The sequence below is a fragment of the Neoarius graeffei genome, chromosome 13 (assembly GCF_027579695.1).
Source record: "Neoarius graeffei isolate fNeoGra1 chromosome 13, fNeoGra1.pri, whole genome shotgun sequence".
NCBI classification, from domain to species: domain Eukaryota; kingdom Metazoa; phylum Chordata; class Actinopteri; order Siluriformes; family Ariidae; genus Neoarius; species Neoarius graeffei.
In genome coordinates this window covers 47,382,738-47,405,083 of record NC_083581.1, presented here as the reverse complement: position 1 = coordinate 47,405,083, position 22,346 = coordinate 47,382,738, and the positions used below count along the sequence as shown (strand labels likewise).

General features: G+C 41.6%; 1 protein-coding gene across 2 annotated transcripts in view; it reads right to left on the bottom strand.

The window, feature by feature from the left end:
• znf512b (zinc finger protein 512B) overlaps positions 1-22,346 on the bottom strand; it is a 166,346-nt gene that overhangs the window by 13,029 nt on the left and 130,971 nt on the right. For both annotated transcript variants that reach the window (XM_060937895.1, XM_060937896.1), the window contains exon 9: positions 14,520-14,831. In XM_060937895.1, the coding sequence (XP_060793878.1) occupies positions 14,520-14,831 (312 nt within the window). The remainder of the gene's footprint in view (positions 1-14,519; positions 14,832-22,346) is intronic.

The window sequence follows — 22,346 nt, the reverse complement described above, 5'->3', positions numbered from 1 at the left end:
CATTTCCTATTAGAAGAATACAAGACACCAATTTTGAGATTATTAAACCTAGTTCTAGATTGCAACCAACTTATTCTAAGATGTCTTATCAAGTAAAAATATCTGTCTGTGCAGCAAGATAATTTCACTAATATTAAGTAATTTTCTCCTCAAATTCAGTTTTCAATTTTTCGCAGTGTCCAACTATGTCCACTGCCACAGTCCCACATGTGACACTTAACAAGATGGCCAACATGTGTCCCACATATGACACTTAACTGATGATCCAGAGGCCTTCATGGAACTTGTCAAGCATGTGGCAGCTGCAAGGGATTGGTCAGAGAATGAATGAGCTCTCCAACCCACCCACCTCCCTTGCTATCAAGGGAAGCCTAGCTTGCTGTCCAGCAGCTGCTGCTCTCAAGAATACAGCTAGAGTATCTGAGGGCCAAAAAGGTGGTCTTGCAACAGGTTGGTATCCCGATGCTGCCAGTCACTGCATCTCACTGACATCAGCTGCTCCTTTGTCTATGTGCAGCAACTGTGAAAGACTCTTGTCATTGGTGGTTGCTGGCAGAGGAGCAGGATGCAAAACAGGAGCAAGACACAGAGTTGGTGGTATGGGTGCATCATCACTTGATTTCCAACAGAAACAGTAGAGCGGATCTAGTGCCACCAGCCTATGTTCCAGGATGAAGCTATTCAGTTGGTGGAGGATCATCTGCCGGTGGTTCCTGGTCTGGGCATCTTTGTTTTTTCCCCCTCACTCTCTCTCTCTCCTCTTGATTCTCTTTCCCTGGTTCTGGATCCCCAGAACTGAGCTGCCAGGGTCCTGAAACTGACAACCCATACCTGGTTTTCACCCTGCTTTTCCTCCCCCCCCCTTCATCTGCTTCTCTCATGTCTCCCCATGCTCCATCTCTCTATCCACAGGGGGAATATCATATGCCCACCAGAACTGGAGCAAAGCTCGGGCAGGTTTGTTGGTGCTGTGGGGAATCTGGGCATTTCCAGGAACAGTATTCCCTCATGGAGGTGGGAACCCTGATCCAGATCCTTGACATGCCTCAGGCCTCCCCAGTTGAACAGGAACTTGCCACATACCAGTGAGTATCCAAGGAAGTACACAACAGGCCTTGGTGGACTTGGGTTGTATGAATGAGACTTTATTTTCAGAAGGTTAATAACCAGTTTAGCTCACGCTAATCTTACACTGGGCCTTCAATCTATCTGGGCTTAGGACTGGCACTAAGGGCCCGTCCACACGAGTATGCGGCCTCACCCAATACGCTGTCGTTTTGAAAAAAATCTCCGTAAACATGGCGTCGTTTCCAGAAATATCTGCGTCCACACGGATTCACTGGAAACGACCCAAAACGCTGTAGTACATATGCCAGGCCTGTATGTGGCGCTGTGATGCCGCCACACCAATACACTAAAACCGGAAGAGAAGCCATGGAGCATGTGTATAAAGGTCACACGCTGTTTACAAACAAGCTCATAACACGAGAAGAGGACGATCATGGACAGCGCAACTCTGAGAGTTGTTTCTGCAGTACGAGCACAAGCCTGTAGTCCGCCATTGTTGTTGTTATGACACGTCTAGCGGTGGTGGCTGAGGTTAAAGGTTAGAGAGGTGGGGCTTATACGTCATTGTTTCTGAAAAAATCCGCATTCGCTGTCTGGACGACTCCGGGCTATCCGGCGTTTTAGGATTTTCCCACTCTGGGACCCGTTTTCAAAAAATACCGGTTTCACACCTCGAAAAAGCCAGATCTGTCTGGACGCGAGGCCGAAACGATAAAGTATTTATGCAGATTTGACAAAAACGTACTTGTGTGGACGGGCCCCTAAGTATGCATTGTCTTGTACAACCCTAGTGGCTTGGTTTTTTACCTAATCTGCATATCTTTGAAATGTGGGGGAAACCAAAGCACCTGGAGGAATCCCACACAGACACAGGGAGAACATGCAAACTCCACACAGGAAGGCCCCCATTGGCCATGGGGTTCGAACACCACTGTGCCATAATCAGATCTCAGTCCACCAAAGCCTGAGTCAAAGCTAGGCATTGGGCAATGCACAATTGGTTAAGGTGAGTTATGAATATCTCCATGTGCACACATTTGTTGATTCCTATATTAATAAATTTTAAGAAGAAGCCTTTATTTGTCACATATACATTATAGTACAGTGAAATTCTTTTCTTTGCATATCCCAGCTTGTTAGGAATTTGTGGTCAGAGCACAGGGTCAGCCACAATAGCAGAGTAGGTTAAGGGCCCAACAATGAGAACCCCTGGAGCAGAGAACCCCTGATGCAGAGAAGGTTAAGGGCCTTGATCAATGACCCAACAGTTACAGCTTGGCAGTGCTGGGGCTTGAACCCCTGATCTTCTGATGAGCCACCACTGCCCATACAAAATGTTTTCAATTAAAAAAAAGCTTACTAAAAGATTTTCACTATGCCAAACACATAATGTGAAGGTGGTGGTTAGTCCCAGCCTCACCCATCCACTCATTCTGGGGACAAATTTGCCAGTGAAGGTATCTCTGTTTGAGGAGTGTGGACATGGATGGGATATTTACTTGGGACAGAATGTCCCTGTTTGGCACCCTGTCTTTCCAAGAGATGCAGAGTATTCAGTGAAGGCAATGCATATGAAAGGCATGAAGTCTCCTTTCCTGGTTAGCCACAATGGATTAAGTACAACTTCAGACCATCTGTGGGAATACAACTTCATGTGCATCTTCTTCGGAATACACAAGTCCTAGAGGGATTGTCAGTCAAGGTTAAAGTGCTCCCTCTGCCCTGCTATTCCTGACTTGTGTGATGTCATCTGGAAGGATGTGTCAGTCCCTTATTGAGGTGATGTTTTTCAGTATGTTAAATCTACAGCTCTACAGAATCTGTACACAGATCTATAGAAATCTTTGAATCGCTTTTATTCCAGTCCCTCACCTGAGACCACTTTGCCTAGGAAGACCCTAATAGGAGCTGTTGGCCCGACAACACAGCTCTCAGGATCAGAGAAGCACACAAACCCCTCCACCAGATAAAATGGTGATTCTTGGAGGGGCGGGATAAGTCTACACACATCTGTTAAAATTTCAGGTTTTTGTGATGTAAAAAAAGAAACCAAGATAAATCATGTCAGATGTTTATCCTTTAATATGCTATAGCAACCAACAAAATTCAAGTGAAAAACATAGAATAAAAAAAGAAAAAAATTACAATAACCTGATTGTACAAGTGTTTGCACTGTTTTATAATGGGGTATGTACCTATGCTTAGAATTAAACAATCACATTCAAACTCATGTTCAAAAGAAATGATCATACACTTCATCAAATAAGTGATTCTGATTAACCCCAAAAAAGATCAGCTGTTGTATTTTCTTCTTGTTTCATCTTACTGCTGAAGCCTTGGTCTGCAAAAAGCTTACAAAGCATGTACAACCCCGATTCCAAAAAAGTTGGGACAAAGTACAAATTGTAAATAAAAACGGAATGCAATAATTTACAAATCTCAAAAACTGATATTGTATTCACAATAGAACATAGACAACATATCAAATGTCAAAAGTGAGACAATTTGAAATTTCATGCCAAATATTGGTTCATTTGAAATTTCATGACAGCAACACATCTCAAAAAAGTTGGGACAGGGGCAATAAGAGGCTGGAAAAGTTAAAGGTACAAAAAAGGAACAGCTGGAGGACCAAATTGCAACTCATTAGGTCAATTGGCAATAGGTCATTAACATGACTGGGTATAAAAAGAGCATCTTGGAGTGGCAGCGGCTCTCAGAAGTAAAGATGGGAAGAGGATCACCAATCCCCCTAATTCTGCACCGACAAATAGTGGAGCAATATCAGAAAGGAGTTCGACAGTGTAAAATTGCAAAGGGTTTGACCATATCATCATCTACAGTGCATAATATCATCAAAAGATTCAGAGAATCTGGAAGAATCTCTGTGCGTAAGGGTCAAGGCCGGAAAACCATACTGGGTGCCCGTGATCTTCAGGCCCTTAGACGGCACTGCATCACATACAGGCATGCTTCTGTATTGGAAATCACAAAATGGGCTCAGGAATATTTCCAGAGAACATTATCTGTGAACACAATTCACCGTGCCATCCGCCGTTGCCAGCTAAAACTCTATAGTTCAAAGAAGAAGCCATATCTAAACATGATCCAGAAGCGCAGACGTCTTCTCTGGGCCAAGGCTCATTTAAAATGGACTGTGGCAAAGTGGAAAACTGTTCTGTGGTCAGACAAATCAAAATTTGAAGTTCTTTATGGAAATCAGGGACGCCGTGTCATTCGGACTAAAGAGGAGAAGGACGACCCAAGTTGTTATCAGCGCTCCGTTCAGAAGCTTGCATCTCTGATGGTATGGGGTTGCATTAGTGCATGTGGCATGGGCAGCTTACACATCTGGAAAGACACCATCAATGCTGAAAGGTATATCCAGGTTCTAGAGCAACATATGCTCCCATCCAGACGATGTCTCTTTCAGGGAAGACCTTGCATTTTCCAACATGACAATGCCAAACCACATACTGCATCAATTACAGCATCATGGCTGCATAGAAGAAGGGTCCGGGTACTGAACTGGCCAGCCTGCAGTCCAGATCTTTCACCCATAGAAAACATTTGGCGCATCATAAAATGGAAGATACAACAAAAAAGACCTAAGACAGTTGAGCAACTAGAATCCTACATTAGACAAGAATGGGTTAACATTCCTATCCCTAAACTTGAGCAACTTGTCTCCTCAGTCCCCAGATGTTTACAGACTGTTGTAAAGAGAAAAGGGGATGTCTCACAGTGGTAAACATGGCCTTGTCCCAACTTTTTTGAGATGTGTTATTGTCATGAAATTTAAAAATCACCTAATTTTTCTCTTTAAATGATATATTTTCTCAGTTTAAACACTTGATATGTCATCTCTGTTCTATTCTGAATAAAATATGGAATTTTGAAACTTCCACATCATTGCATTCCGTTTTTATTTACAATTTGTACTTTGTCCCAACTTTTTTGGAATCGGGGTTGTACATCTCATTGTTCAAAAGATATTTATCAGGACAGGGGTACGAAAGATTTTCCAAAACATTAGCTGTACCATTGAACACCCTGAATACCAACAATAACAAGTGCAGAAAATGGAGCACCACAGTGACATGAGAACAGAAATGAACATCCCTCCAAAACTGACAAAAGGACAAGATGAAAACTTATCAGGGAGGCTACCAAAAGACCGACAGTTGCAAGAAAATCTGGCAAGTACAAGTACAATCTCTTGTATTGTTCACATTTCTGGGCTAAAAGTAGGGTGGCTAGACGGAAACCCTTTCTCATGAAAAAAAAAATTAAAGTCCACCTTTTGTTGTGGTTAATAATCAGAAAATTGTGCTTTGATAAGCCCAGAAGGGAGCCCTCTTAAAAGGTAGACCTTTTTGGGCATGAAAGATATATGTGGTGTTGTACATTTTGGGCATGATGCCCGCAGTTAGGAAGACAAAGGTGATTATAGATTACACAAAGGGTATTCTGCATGACCTTTTTTAATGGTAACCATGCTGTTATGAGTCATATTACAGCTGCAGAATAAATGTGAACATTCAGTCAGTGTCCGAGTTATAATTGTTATACAGGTAGCATGAACTGGCTAAAGGTATAACAAAAACTGGTGACAAGGACATCTGAACTGATGCATGTTGTCCATGATGGAGAAGTGAGTTTTCCCCCAGCTTTCCCCACAGATGCCTCGCACTGATACAGGTGGTTGTAAAAGTGTGCTGAGTGGATGTCATGGCACAGCTAGTTAAGCGGAGAGGAGCAAAGCAATGGGCAACTGAAAATTACTGCTATAAAATGCCCTGTACCGTTGGGATCACCAACATGGTGGTATGGCTTGTGTGTTTCAGTAACCCCAAGAGCTACTGTATGTCGGCTGTAGTCTTAAGGCTTCTGGCAGGGACACCCATGCCAAACAGGTTGAATGGTAGAGACCAGACAAAGAGTGATAACCTGGTTCTGGTCCTCCAGGTTGGGGGTTGGGCAGAGGGCTGATAACCAGCTCCTGAAAAAAAACCCATATTACAGAAACCAGAAGCAGAGGAAGCCCATTGAATCTCAGGGACACAGTGGCCACTCATCCTAATAACGGAGACCCCATGATGCAGGAGGTCCAAAACCAGCAGGACACCTTCAGACCGAATAGGCCACTTCTCCACCCAAAGAACATCACCGAGATTGGAAACTGGAATGTAAGAACACCGGACCAAAGCAGCAATATTGCATAAGCAGCAAGAGAGATGGTTAAGAGAGACATAGATATAATAGGCATCAGTGAGACTCATTAGACTGGACGAGGGAAACTACAGCTCCCAGGGGGCAAGAGAATAATCTTCTCAGGAAGAGAAGATGATATTCACAGAGAAGGGGTAGGTATACTGATGTCAAAGAGCACAGCAAGAGCCCTGATGGATTGGAGCCCAATCAATGAAAGGATAATTCAAGTAAGAGTTTAGTCCAAGCACATTAAAGTGACGATAGTGCACATTTCCGCACCCACGGAAGATGCTGACGAACAAGTGAAGGACAAGTTCTACAAGAGACTGCAGGACGTGTTGGATAGAGGCAACACACATGACATGCTGATAGTTACCGGAGACATAAACGTGAAGGTTGGCAATGACAACCAGAACTATGAAAAAGTGATGGGCAAACATGGCTTGGGACGATGTAATGATAATGGTGAAAGGCTGTGTGAAATGAGTGACATAAATTAATTAGTGGTAACCGGAACACTATTCCCACACAAGACAATACACAAGGCAATGTGGATATCATCTGATGGGACAACCAAAAACCAGATAGCTCATGCCCTCGTTAGCAAAGGATTCAGGAATTCAGTTAAAGACACCCGAGTATTTAGGTCAGCTCATATTGGAAGTGATCTGTAACAGGTGTTCTAGGTGGGTGAAGCACAGAAGCACGGCAGGCCAGTAGTGAGTTCTCAGTAACTCTTTTATTGTCAGCTTTTCAGCTTCTACACGTTCACTTCTATATACATACACACACGCCATACACACGTGTTCTGGTCGGGAGAGCCCGCTCTGCTCTCGCTCTCCTCCTTAAATAGGGCGCGGTCACTGGGGAAGACACACAAACACATTAATCAACCTCGGGTGCAGTGATTCTGCCACTTACCTTCCCTGACTCCGCCCTCTGGTCACAGACCGATGCTTGACTATGCCCCCACTGCCACATGATCATTACCTCATGTGTATGAAAGTCAAACTAAGGCTAAGAAACCAACCGAAGGAGAAAGACAGCAATGACAGTAAGGTATGATACTGTGAAGCTGAAAGATGAATACACCAGAAAGGCTTTTACCATCACCCTGAAGAACAGGTACCAGATGCTGGAAGAGGAAGGAACAGAACAAAATGAAGGAGAAGAGATAGCATGAGACTTTAATGTGATGGAAAAGGCATATGCAGAGGCAGTGGAGACAGTGCTTGGCAGACCCCAGAAAAAGAAGAAACCATGGATCAGTGACCTATCCTGGAGGCTTATAGAAGAGAGGGAGGAGATCAACAATAAGATATTAGGAACTCGCTCAGAAAGGGTAAAGAGACAGCTTAGAAAGAAGTATGGCAACAAGAAGAGAGAAGTGAAGATGAGCATAAGGTCAGATAAAAGGAAATGGATGGATGAGATTGCGAACGAGGTGGAGGAAGCTGCAAGGAACCAACACTGTACGGGCTAACAAAGACGATGCAATGAAAGACCGAGGAGGAGCGTTGCTGCTCTGGATAAGGATGGGAATCTTCTAAGCAGTAAGGAAGAAGTACAGGCAAGATGAACTGAGCATTTCAAGGAAATTCTTAATAGAGAGGAGCCAGCAAATCCAGTAACTACCAATGAGGAGAACGGTTTTGAATTCGCTGACATGACTGAAGAGATTGCAACTAATGAACCAACAATAGGAGAAGTAAAAGCAGCAATAGAAAGATTGAAAAACAGAAAATCGCCAGGGATTGACTCTATTACAGCCAAGTTGTTGAAAGCAGGTGCAGAATTCTCTGCAAAGAAAATCCACCAGTTAATGAAGAAAGTATGGAGGCATGAGAAGATTCTGACCAAGTGGAAGCAGGGACTGATCATCAAACTAGCAAAGAAAGGAAATCTCAAGGAATGCAAGAACTCTAGAGGAATAACTCTCTTCTCCATTGTAGGTAAAATACTTGTCAGGATAATCATCAGCTGAGTGTGAAACGGAGTGGACAAGAGGTTGAGAAAGGAGCAAGCAAGTTATAGAAGAGGAAGAGGAATAACAGATCAAGTTTTTGTATTACGAAACATTGAGCAAGTGAACAAGTGGCAAACGATGCTATATCTAGGCTTCATAGACTTTGAGGAAGTATTTGATTCGATCCATCATGACAGTCTGTGGATAATCATGAGGAAATATGGGATACCAGAGAAAATTGTAAGAATGGTCAAATTATTCTACAATGGCTTCCAGTGTGCAGTCGAAGATCAAGGAGAAACATGTGAGTGGTTTGACATTAAGACCGGAGTTAAGCAAGGATGCAACATGTTGGGATTCCTGTTTTTGACTATGTTGGACTGAGTGATGAGAAGAATGGTTGAGAAACAGCAAAAATGGTATCAGATGGAAATTCACATCTAAACTTGACAACCTAGACATTGCAGATGATATAGCACTGCTGTCTTCCACCAAACAACAGATGCAGGACAAAACAAGCAAGCTGAATGTAGAAGCCAGACGAGTAGGGCTGAAGATCAATGTAGAGAAGACTAAGCTGATGAGAACTAACTCCAGAAACCAAGCCAGAGTAACCATCGACAGACAAGATATCGAGGATGTTGAAGAATTTAGGAGCTACAGTCTGTAAAGAAGGAGGTGGCATGAAAGACTTAAAGAACTGTCTATCATAAGCCGGGGTGCTTTTGTGAGATTGAAAAAGATCTGGAGATCCAACAACATATCAAAAAGAACAAAACTGAAGTTGTTCAAGACACTAGTTGTGCCAGTCTTTTTATACGGTTGTGAAACATGGAAAATAAATCAAGGAGACAACAGAGTAGTAGACGTCTTTCAGAATAAGTGCCTCAGACAAATCCTACGAATCTATTGGGAACATCATGTAGCCACCGAAACATTACTTGAGAATGCAGATATGAAACAATTTAGCGAGGAAGTGAGACGGTAATGATGGAATGAGTGGGGGACAAAAATTCAGCAAGCTCAGGCTTACCCACAAATGCATGTAATAGAACAGTGACATGAAATGCTCACCATTAACACACATAAGGGACTTTTCAGATACTGCAGACTGTCTTTTGGCATTATGTCAGCCCTGACACTGTTTCAGGAAATTATGGATCAACTCTTCAGCAGGTTGCCAGGAGTACAGTGCTACGGTACCGGAATGAAATTCTGTGCAACGGAGCCAATGATGATATGCATCTATGCAACTTCTATGCTACTCTTCAAAGACTTAAAGAATATGACTTGATAGTCCTTCAGGAACAATGTGAGTTTTTCCAGCCAACTATGGAATGCCTGAGACATGTGATCGATGCTAAGGGGCTACACACTACACCTTCAAAAACTGCAATTATTGTAGATGTAGCTCCATGCCAGAACATCAATCAGCTGTGATCCTCCTAAAGACTATTCAACTATTACAGACATTTCATTCCTAACTTGTCATCAGTGTTACAGCTGCTACATAAACTGTTCTGCCAAGATAAAACATGAAAGTGTACAGCCAGCTGTCAGGAAGTTTTCCAATACGCAAAAGATGTGCTGACTACTGTACGGTATGTGACAGGTCCTGACTCACTTCAACCCATCAATTCCACTTCAGCTCAAGTGTGACGCCTCTCCTTAAAGCATATACGCAGAACCATGGCCTCACTTTCGTTTATAAATGCCTTGAGACCTCAAAAATGGCACAGGAATAGTTTTAAGCATTAACAATAAATCTAATATAGTAATTTTTATGATTAAAGTGATTCATATAGATAGAGGTCTGAGTGAATGACCTTGACATCTGTAATGTCACAGCAGGAAGTCTATCGGTCTCATCGCCATTTCTGCTATACTAAAACACAGAGCTGACTACAACTCCAATCCTCCATTTTGAGCTAATTTATCACCATGTCACGTAGATGTGTTGCTGGTCGGTGCAGCAACATGACAGAAGGTGGATTTATGTTGCATTCTTGGCCCAAGAAGGTTCAAACTGCAAAGATTTGGATGTGTTTTGCGAGAAGTTCACGGGCACATTGGGTGCCTATGAAGTGGTCTCTCCTCTGCTCTGCACATTTTACTGAAGACTTGTACAAGACCTCTGATCTGTTGAGGAGTGTTGGCTATAAGCCTGTATTGAAAGAGGGTGCAGTACCAACAATTAAAGAGAAAGAAAACAAGAAAAGGAAAGTATTTATTTTATTTTTTTAAAGGAAAGTGAGTTCAGTTGCGGGCGGCACGATGGTGTAGTGGTTAGCACTGTCGCCTCACAGCAAGAAGGTCTGGGTTCGAGCCCCGTAGCTGGCAAGGGCCTTTCTGTGTGGAGTCTGCATGTTCTCCCCGTGTCTGCGTGGGTTTCCTCCGGGTGCTCCGGTTTCCCCCACAGTCCAAAGGCATGTAGGTTAGGCTAATTGGTGTCTCCAAATTGACCGTAGGTGTGAATGTGAGTGTGAATGGTTGTCTGTGTCTATGTGTCAGCCCTGTGATAACCTGGAGACTCGTCCAGGGTGTACCCTGCCTCTTGCCCATAGTCAGCTGGGATAGGCTCCAGCTTGCCTGCAACCCTGTAGAACAGGATAACTGGCTACAGATAATGGATGGATGGAGTTCAGTTGCACCAGTCTTCCTGGAGTGAGCCGAGGGCTGTTGCTAAAACCCGGGACGGAACGGGACGTGACATATCGCTCGGGCAGTGACCTCCCCGCGGTTGCTGCTAAAACCGGTGACATCCCATTCTGTCCCGGGTTTTATTAATTGCCTGAGCCGAGCAGTAATGGCAGAATACACAGTATGAAGAAAACAGTGAATGAGTGGACCAGCCGTCTTATTTCTAAACTGGATATTGCTGCCATCTCGCCCTTACGTGGAAGAAGTGAATGAATGGAGAACTGAACGAACAACTGAAAGTCAGATTGTTTCAAAAACAATCGGCCACAAGATTGGCCTTCAAGAATGAGAACACAGACGGGTAAGCTCTGACTCTCATTTGGATAAAAAAACAACACGTTGTTTACCTGCATTTAGATTAATACATGTAACTTGTATTGTGTGTTTAAGTTACCGGTATAAGATTATTTAATTTGCGAATGTGATTGTCTCAGTTCATCTGATTATTTAATTAGCCTTTTACATTTTATCAATGAAAATGCATGCATGTACATGTATGTTGCATAAGTTATAACACCTATCCTGTTTTAATGAGAGTCAACCCACAATCAGTGAAGTCAAATCAGTCTTAGTTGAGCAAGTCGGTAACAGTATTTCTTTTTTTCACCATAAATTTTTATTTATATGACTTTGGTCTATAGCTGCCAAAGGCCTCGGACTTAAAACCAGTTACCGCTGCGACGTCACGCACTCAGGCATGGCTGGCTCAGCGGGGCAGCTCGAATGCCAACTTTGCGGTCGATTTTAACTCTCAAAAATATATTTTTTTTTTATTCCCATTTATGCAGCATACAAGAGCCAAGGATGGAGATAGTATCCACTCAGAAATGTATTTAAAAATAAAGGTTCTGCGTATCTGCTTTAAGGACTGGGGGTGGTCATCTCTCATGTACTGCTGGATGGTGAGGAAAAGACAATTACTTTCCCATCAAGGACACTGAACAAGGCAGAGACTAATTATGCTCATTTCGAATGAGAGCATTGTTTTTGGAGTCAGAAAATTCCATCAGTACTTGTATGATTACTTTGGTTAGTCTTAACTGACCACCGACCTCTAATGACCATGCTTGGTCCACACACTGGAATACCATCTCTCACTACAGTCCCTGACTTGGTGAACAAGTGTGAGGATATGTTTTGATCAAGACTAAAAAGCATTTCTCTAAGTCACTCTGGATAAGGGCACCAGCCAAATGCCATAAATGTCAATAAACGTAAATATAAATGTGTGGCAAGGTGTGCCACCTGGGCCACTCAAGTTGATGAGAATGACCTGAGGGAAAAAAGGGAGCCTTTTACAGGCTATACATGAGGTCAGAGTCACAAGGTGATGACTAGATGCTATTAGTACAGGAGATGAGTAAAGAAATGAGCAAAGAAGGAAACTCCACTAGTTCCAAATAAAACTGTCCTGGTAATGCTTCACTGACTCATAGACCCATGGTTACATACACTATTAGACCATCACATCAATATGTGCTTTCAGAACATCCCATTTCAGATTTAGTCCCCCTTTGCTGTTATAATAACCTACATTCTTCTGAAAGGGCTTTCCACTAATTTATGGAGCATGGCTGCTGGGATTTGCCCATTCAGAAACAAAAAGATTAGTGAGCTTCAGCACTGATTTTGTGGGAGAAGTCCTGGGGTGCAGTCAGCATTCTAGTTCATCACAAAGATGTTCTGTGGGGTTAAGGTCAGGGTTTTGTGCTCACCACTCAGGTATTTCCACTAGGCAAACCATGACTTCATGGACTTCATTTTGTGCACAGGAGCACTGTCATGCTGGAGCATGTTTGGGCTAGCACCCTTAGTTCCAGTGAAGAGAATGCTACAGCATTCTAAGGCATTCTATACAATTGTGTGCTTCCAACATTGTAGAAGGCCCACATATGGGTGTGACATTAGGTGTCCACAAACATTTGCCCATATAGTGTATATAACAGTGTTGTAGTCGAGTCACTAAACCTCGAGTCCGAGTGCAGTCTCGAGTCCCCAGTGTTCAAGTCCAAGTCAAGTCCAAGTCTCATCTCATCTCATCTCATTATCTCTAGCCGCTTTATCCTTCTACAGGGTCGCAGGCAAGCTGGAGCCCATCCCAGCTGACTACGGGCGAAAGGCGGGGTACACCCTGGACAAGTCGCCAGGTCATCACAGGGCTGACACATAGACACAGACAACCATTCACACCTACGGTCAATTTAGAGTCACCAGTTAACCTAACCTGCATGTCTTTGGACTGTGGGGGAAACCGGAGCACCCGGAGGAAACCCACGCGGACACGGGGAGAACATGCAAACTCCACACAGAAAGGCCCTCGCTGGCCCCGGGGCTCGAACCCAGGACCTTCTTGCTGTGAGGCAACAGCGCTAACCACTACACCACCGTGCCGCCCCAAGTCCAAGTCATAAAAGAAAATTTTGTGTCAAGCCGGAGTCAAGTCCACTATTGAGCCGAGTCAAGTTCGAGTCGAGTCTGAGAACAAAACTATAACTGTACCATTTGATGGTGGCTGTTGTTGCCTTTATGTGAAACTGTCTCTGCTACTGTGTTGGATTAAAGTTACTGTTTGACTGCCCCATTTAAGTTAATAGGCTACAGATAAGTAGCTTGTTCATCACTCAGCAAACCCCGCTATCAACAGGGCAAATAACATGAGAGAGGGTTAACACTAGCTGGTTCATCAGTCAGCAAGCAAGGCCCGCTATCAACAGAGCAATGAACATAGCGTGTCACTTACTTCTCTGGGTGTAGTCTTGTCAAATGACGATTGAAGATTAGATAAAATTTTATTGATCCCTTTGGGAGGGTTCCCTCAGGGAAATTAAGAAGTTCGAGGTTGTTCCCATCATCTCCTCGATAGTTCTTCTACATATGGAACATATAGCAGTGCATTTTTCCCACTGCACAAGAAGTCTGTATAAGCAAAGTGGACAATCCTAGGGGCATGCTCTCCAGGCATTTTAGCACCATTAACGTTAGTTTGTTCCTGAACATGTCATATGAACAGGTAAATGTGCATTCTCTTGCATGAAATTAGTATAAAAATTAATGTGGATATAAATATCTTATGCCAAATTATTATGGCATGTTACAAAAAAATAAAGAAAAAATCTGAGTCCTCATCTCCAATTTACGAGTCCAAAGGCAGTTAATGCACGAGTCTGAGTCCAAGTCAAAGTTATCAGTGCTCAGGTCCAAGTCAAGTCACGAGTTCTTAAAATGAGGTCATGAGTCGGACCTGAGTCCGAGTCCTGGACTCGAGTACTACAAGCCTGGTATATAACCATCCAAGTTGCAGAGCTAAAAGCTGTAATGCATGTTAATTAATATTCAAAAAGTGAGAAAATAACTTATTATCTGACAAAAAATAATGCCATAAGAGGACTAATAAAATCATGTTTTATAATAATGGTAATAGTGAAGAAATAAATCCATTTGAAAGCATAATTCAACTAGTGATCAAGAAGTTGGCAAAAGCATAGAACACCCTATGGCTATTATGTGTTTCCAAATGGTTTTCTGAAACTTAAGCATAAGTGTAAAAAACAACAGCCTTCTCCTTCCTCACCCTCTTAATGTCAGGGACAAGGTCATCCTTGATGCGGCGTTTGGTTCCCCAGTCCTTGGCCAGCTCATCCTCTGCAATCTCCTGCAGGTGGAATACAGCTACCTGGGCTGAGCGTCTCCTCACCCTTCCACTGGGAGTGCGCTCTAGGTCCAACAACTCCTCCTCGGCCTCCATTCTAGCACACTTTTTATTCTCTCTCTTCTCTTCCATTATTTTCATCTGGGCTGGATCTGATTTTGTCTTGTCAGCAGGAGACTGCTCTTTCTCATCCTCCTTCATACTATCCAACTCAGTTTCTTCACTGATCGGGGCCTGAAAAGAGGAATTTACAACCCTAAATCAGAAAAAGTTGGGACAGTATAGAAAATGCAAATTAAAAAAAGAAAGCAGTGATTTCTAAATTTATTTTGACTTGTATTTCATTGCAGACAGGATGAACCCAAAATATTTTATGTTTTTTTCCTGGTCAAATTAATTTCATTTATTTATATACATCCATTTCTGCATTTCAAGCCTGTAACACATTCCAAAAAAAGCTGGGTTGGGGTAATTTAGGGTGAATAATGAGATAAAACAATTAAATAATGATGTGACTTGAAACAGGTGATGTCAATAGGTGATTATAACCATGATTTGTGACAAAATCGGTATCCAGGAAAGGCCTAGTCTTTGAGGAGCAATGATGGATTGAAGATCTTCAGTTTGTCAACAAATGCATGAGAAAATTATTGAAATGTTTAAAAACAATGTTTCTCAAAGAAAGAAAGAAGGGATTTGGATGTTTCACTCTCTACAGTGCATAATATCATTAACCCTTTCATGCAAAACATATGCACACCCCTTCTAATACACAACATGGGTCAAAAATGACCGGCATTCATTTTCCAGGTTATTTCATGCTGACTGAGTTTTTCTTTGCTCTATCTTTTGAAATCAATTTATTTTATGATTGAATATTCCAAGTATTCTTTAGATATCTTGTTTTTAATTACCACAAATCATTAATTTAATTTTTTCTTTCCTACTTTATGAACAAAAATACTTTTTATATTACTACACATGGGTCATCCAAGTGTGATTTAAAATTAAATGTCTTAATACTATAATAATAATAATTTGTTTCAAGTAATCACTTTAGCAGTGAATGGGGCCAGTTATTTATTTATTAACTACTGTATGTAGTTAGCTAAGCCAACTACAATAAAATTAGCTAACTAAAGTAGAATATGTCAACAGCTCGGTAGCTAATAGTAATTACTTGTAACTTTCTGACAAGTAATCTACTCACTCTCAAGGTAACCTAAACATAATCAATTTTTGTGCTGAGCTGTGAAATGTCTGACACAAGCACAATTCACAGTTCCCACCAAATGCTGGAGTAAATGCATGCGGGTCGTTTCTGACCCATGTGTGTAAACTTGATGTAGAATGACAAAAGCTGTGCTTGTTCATAACTTAAGAAAGGAAACATAAAAATGATGATTTGTGCTAAACAAAAACAAGATATTTACTGCATATTTGGAAAAGTAAATAACAAAATGAATTTATTTCAAAAGTATATCATAGAAACACTCAGCCATACATGAAATAACCTGGAAAATGAATGCAGGTTGTTTTTGACCCATGTTGTGCATTAGAAGGGTAGTGATACAAAAAGGGTTTTTATTCAAAAAGTAAGAAAGGAAAAAATAAAATAAGGATGTATGATGATCAAAAACAAGTTAATTGAGGAATACCTTGAATACTGAATGATGGAATTAATTTATTGCAAAGATATAGAAGATAAAAACTCAGCCGGGTCACTTTTGACCCATGTTTTGCATCAAAGGGTTAAACGATTCACGGAATCGGGAATCAATTAGGTGCCTAAAGGGCAAGGGCACAAGCTAAAGCTGAATACTCGTGATCTCTGATCCCTCAGATGGCACTATATCAAGAACAGACATTCATCTACAGCTGATATAACCACATGGGCTGGGGATTATTTTGGCATACCTTTGTCAAGCACTATAATACGGAGTCGCATTCACAAATGTCAGTTAAAACTTTGCTATGCAAAAAGGAAGCCTTATATTAACTGTGTCCAGAAGCGCTGTCAACTTCTCTGGGCTCAGAGGCATCTGGGATGGACCATCACACAGTGGAAATATGTACAGTGTTCAGGCAAATCATTATTCCAGGTTTTTTGTTTTGTTTTGTAAGAAATGGAGGTCGTATGCAACAAAGCCAGGGTCTGTCATGGTTGTCTGAGTACCCTTGGCAAAATTAACTTACACTTCTGTGATGGTAGCATTTATTCAGAAAAGCACACTGAGATTTTGGAGCAACAAATGCTGCCTTCAAGATGACATCTTTTCCAGGTACTATGCATATTCCCAGGAATATTTTAACAAGACAATGCAAAACCACATTCTGCATACGGTACAAAGCCATGGCTGCAGAAGAAGAGGGTGCCTGTCCCGTCTGTCCCCAATACAGAGTGTGTGGCAAATTTTGAAACAAAGAATATGACAAATGATAACCCCATACTGTTGCAGAACTTATGACCTGTTTGCCGGAAGAATGGGACAAAATAGCACCTGAAATGCTTCATCACTTGGTGTCTTCAGTCCTGAAACATCTTTTAAAGGTAGAATGCCTTTCAGATTTTTCAAGTTTAGGTCATAAAAAGAACTTTCTCTGACACCCATTTATTTTTGTTTAGTGGACCGAAAGCTACTGAATTTGAATCACAGACTTCCAATTTTTTTTATTATTATTTTTTTAATAGAACAATTAATGGGCACGGTGGTGTAGTGGTTAGCGCTGTCGCCTCACAGCAAGAAGGTTCTGGGTTCGAGCCCCGGGGCTGGCGAGGGCCTTTCTGTGTGGAGTTTGCATGTTCTCCCCGTGTCCGCGTGGGTTTCCTCCGGGTGCTCCGGTTTCCCCCACAGTCCAAAAGACATGCAGGTTAGGTTAACTGGTGACTCTAAATTGACCGTAGGTGTGAATGTGAGTGTGAATGGTTGCCTGTGTCTATGTGTCAGCCCTGTGATGACCTGGCGACTTGTCCAGGGTGTACCCCGCCTTTCGCCCGTAGTCAGCTGGGATAGGCTCCAGCTTGCCTGCGACCCTGTAGAAGGATAAAGCGGCTAGAGATAATGAGATGAGATGAGATGAGAACAATTAATGAATTTAGGGTCACATGACCCTAAATTCGCTGCTATTTTTTCTTGCTTCACCGTGACCCAATTCAAGATACTATGTCATGCATCACATGGTGGGCTTTCCCCGTTCGTGCAAGGCACTGTGGGATACAATTTGAAACAGGAGTTGAAAATGGAGGACGCAAATGAAACGTGAAAGACTGACTACAATAATGGAAAGCAAGAAGAAAAGACATTATGTTGCGAAGGAAAGGAAACGCAGGACCAAACTAATAAATATCAGTGGTCAGAGAGCACCTCAGTGTGATCAGCTGTTCGTTTAGCGACAGAATTATGTAACTGTCAGTGCACAGTCAAGGTAAACATGTAGATGGCAGTAATGCAACATTGGATGCCAGCTGCCGTAAAACCCAAAAGAAGAAGAAACAGGTAAACCTGCACATGCACACACGGACTTCTTCTGTCTGCTTGACTGACTGCATGAAGTGAGCAATTTCATGTACATTATTTGCTAGGGAATCCCCTCAAATTAAATAACTTCCCAGCCACAGAATGGCCTGGTTTTTTTTTTTTTTTTTTGGGGGGGGGGGGGGGGGGGGGGTTGGATATTGCAGAAATAAACATATATCACAATGACCAAATTTCAGAAGGAACTAAATTTCACCGATTTTATAAAATCAAAAGGCCGTATAACTTTAAGTATTGTAAAAAGGAATGGCATCTTTACAAACTGGTAAATGCTTTACCGTCCCAACTTTTTAAAAAAAAATGTATTGCAAGAATCAACATTGAAATGTCTTTATATATGACATTTTCAAGTTTGTTTCTTGTAATACATTTTTATGATTCTTGCAATATATATATATAATCCATGAGTTAAAACATCAGATCATGTACTGTTGTGTTGTTCTGAGTGCAATACAGGTCAAAGATTATTTACAAATCATTGTTTCAGTTTTGATTTCAATTTCAACATACTATCCCAGCCTTTTCTGATTTGGGGTTGTATGTTTAATTTACAAATGCTTAATTATCGATAATTTTGGAGAAGTTGGTCTGATTGTCACATATTTACAAAGGCTATATGCTTGTATGCTGGTTTGCATTTTCAATACTTATTTGAGAAAATACCGTTTGATTTATTAGTCTATGCGCGCACACGCACGCACACACCCACATATGCACATGCACACACACACACACACACACACACACACACATGCACACACACACCATAGACTTGACTCACTGAAACTGAACAGTTGAAGACTGGGTGATTTATTTATTTTTTTAACCTTCACTTGTCCAGTTTTGGCAATCTTGTGACCATGATTAGCCTCAGATTCTTATTCTTGGCTGACAGAAGTAGAACTCAGTGTGGTCGCCTGATGCTGCAGCCTATCTACCTCATGGTAAAATGTTTTGTGCATGCTAAGATGTTTTTCTGCTCACTGTGGTTGTAAAGAGTGATTATATATGTTACTATATCCTACCTTAAACTGGTCTTGCCATTTTCCTCTGACCTCTGTATCAACAATGAGTTTCCATCCACAGAACTGTCACTCACTAACTGAATGTTTTTTTTTTTTTTTGCACCATTCTGTGTAAACTCAAGAGAGTGTTGTGTGATTCAAGAACATCAACAGTTTATGAATACTCAGGAGTCCATCTGGCACCAACAACTATGTCATGGGCAAAGTCAAAGAGATCATACTTTGTCCTTGGTCTGGTATTCTGACCCACTGCAATCAACATAACCAGAGAGCTTCTCCATGAATCTGCCATAAATTAGTTTTTTTTAAAAAACTGATTTCCACTGACACCACAGGGAGGAGAACAGAAGATATGTCCAAGGACATAAAGCACCGGACTATAACACGCATTAAGGCAAATTACTATTATCCACTCCAACCAGATGAATGAACAGATCATGCCATCCTGTTAATTTATGTTAGGCATGTATGGGATGGAGATTTTCAGGAACAGTTTCTGTTGAGTGCAGAGCTACCAACAAGCACAGCTACAGAAACCATATTCAACACAGACAATCTTTATTCCAGATCAATTGGACTTAGCTGCGATATGTGTGTTGGAGTTACAACTGAAGGGGCCACCTCTGTGGTGGGAAATAAATCATAGGTTTTGCAGAGTATCATGGCCGAGGCCCCTAGTGCTACATGGAACCACTGTTTTCTGCACAAAGATTGACAATAAGGTTTGCTGACTATCTCCCAGAGATGTACAGGCAAGACGAATGAATATGGGATGCCTTCATGGTGAAAGTAGAAAGCATTGTGTTGCCAAGTATCAAGGAATGTCAGCTGGTGGAGCTCTCATGTGACTGCACATTGAAACAGAATTACACTGAGATGATGCTCCCCTGTTCTGGTGTAGTGTTACTGATGAGTATCCAGGACTTCTCATTCATGCCATTAAGGTAACACTGCCTTTCACTCCAACTTACCGTTGTAAAAGTGGGTTCTCTTCAATGACACAACTCAAAAGAAAATAGAGAAACTGACTGGACATAAAACATGATCTGAGGGTTGCTTTGTCAACAGTCACACCAGAATCTGAGATATAATCAAATGAAATGATCAAATTGTAACCCCAGATTTCCCATTGATTTGCACAGGCTATGATTTCAGCTCTGTTCTTGTTAGCTGCAGTTAAATCTCACCTGTTACGTTTATGCATTTAATAGTTGTGCATTTTTAATATTCAGTATATAATTTGTAATTCAGTATTTGGGTCGGTGTTTCTTTTATTTGTTAGGCTAAGTAAATTGCACTTACTCAGGATTGTTTATGCATATTTCTAGTGGCCCATTTTCATATTTTTATGTGAATTAATTTTGCATTGCATTTAAGAAACTGACATTTTCCGTTGTATATACTTATGTAGTACAACCTTAATAACTCAACGTGTAAGTTGATTTATTTCCTGTTATCTCAGGTAGCAAATGATAATTATCCAACCAAATTAGGCCTATCCAATGGATTATTATTTTTAGTATTAGTAACATTAATATACATAACTATGCGTTTCTTGCTTTACTTCGAACTGATAAACAATTTTAGTACAGCTTTGGGTGGTGTCCAACATAAAATATAGGTCCTGATGCAAAGCTAATTGAGAACCACTGTTATTTAAAACAAACTTATGCTTCATTCAGAGTCAGTGATAGGCAGCTTGTTAGCTATAGTTAGATGGTTAACTGTATGACACAGACAAAATTTGAGGACAACTGACCACTCATATGGGAGCCTTCCAAAAACTATTGTCACAAAGTTGGAAGCACATAATCATATAGGATTTCTTAGAAATCTGTACAATTACATTTTCCCTTCACTTGAACGCTAGGCTATTTTCAGGGTCCATCCATCCATTATCTGTAGCCACTTATCCTGTCCTACAGGGTCACAGGCAAGCTGGAGCCTATCCCAGCTGACTATGGGCAAGAGGTGGGGTACACCCTGGACAAGTCACCAGGTCATTGCAGGGACACATAGACAACCATTCACACTCACACCTACGGTCAATTTAGAGCTGCCAATTAGCATGCCTTTGGACTGTGGGGGAAACCCACGCAGACAGCATGCAAACTCCACACAGAAAGGCCCTCGCCAGCCGCTGGGCTTGAACCCAGGACCTTCTTGCTGTGAGGCGATAGTGCTAACCACTACGCCGCCCTATTTTCAGGGTAATTTCACTATCTTTACTTGTAAGCTCTTATATTGGTTATTATAAAGGCTAGCTTTATTTATTTATTTATTTTTAACCAGAGCAGTCTAGGCTATCCAGATCTTCCATCATTTGATGTTTTTTTTTTTATATTAGACTTTATATCAAGGGGGAAAAAGACTGTGTCTTACGAAATTGCTATGCTTTTACATGTATCCCACCATAAAATGCCTGCAGAACAGGTAACTCCTGTGACTTAGTTTCTGTGATGTAATTCCTGTTTTCAAATAATTTGCTGGGAGTTTGTGATGGGAATCAGCATTTAAAGAGCACTCTTTTTTCTGGGGCTTTTTTTTCATTGATAATTTTACACTACTGTTTTATTTTGGTGCATTTTTCACTTTCCCCTTGTGCCACATTTTAATTTTTTCAAAGAATGTTTTTTTCCTGTATAAAGATAGCAAGTGGAGGCCATCCACATGGGATCTGCCTAAAATATCAACAAATTTTTGACTAAGGATCAGAAGATTGCCCAGATCATAACCCTGCTTACAGGTAAAGCCATGAATGGGGCTAGTGTCGTATGGGAGCGTGGCGAACACATGACATCCTACGACCGTTTTGTTGAACTATTCAAGAAAGCGTTCAATCATCAACCCAAGGGAGTTGAAGTGGGCAAGCGATTACTCACCATCCGGTAAGGAGAGAGAGGAGTGATCGAATTTGCCCTGGAATTCCGTATGCTAGCGGCAGGAAGTGGATGGAATGAGCCAGCACTCAAGGCCACATTTCATCAGAGTTTGAACTACGATGTTCTCACTGAGCTTGCATGCCGGGATGAACAATTGTCATTGGACTCCCTGACTGACCTGGCTATCAAACTTGATCATTTGCTCCACAATCAACCCTCCTTAAAACGTGCACCAGTCTCTCCACCCATTTCACAAGAACCTACTCCGAAGGAAATACCCATTACCCAAGTGCCCCAATCAGAGAG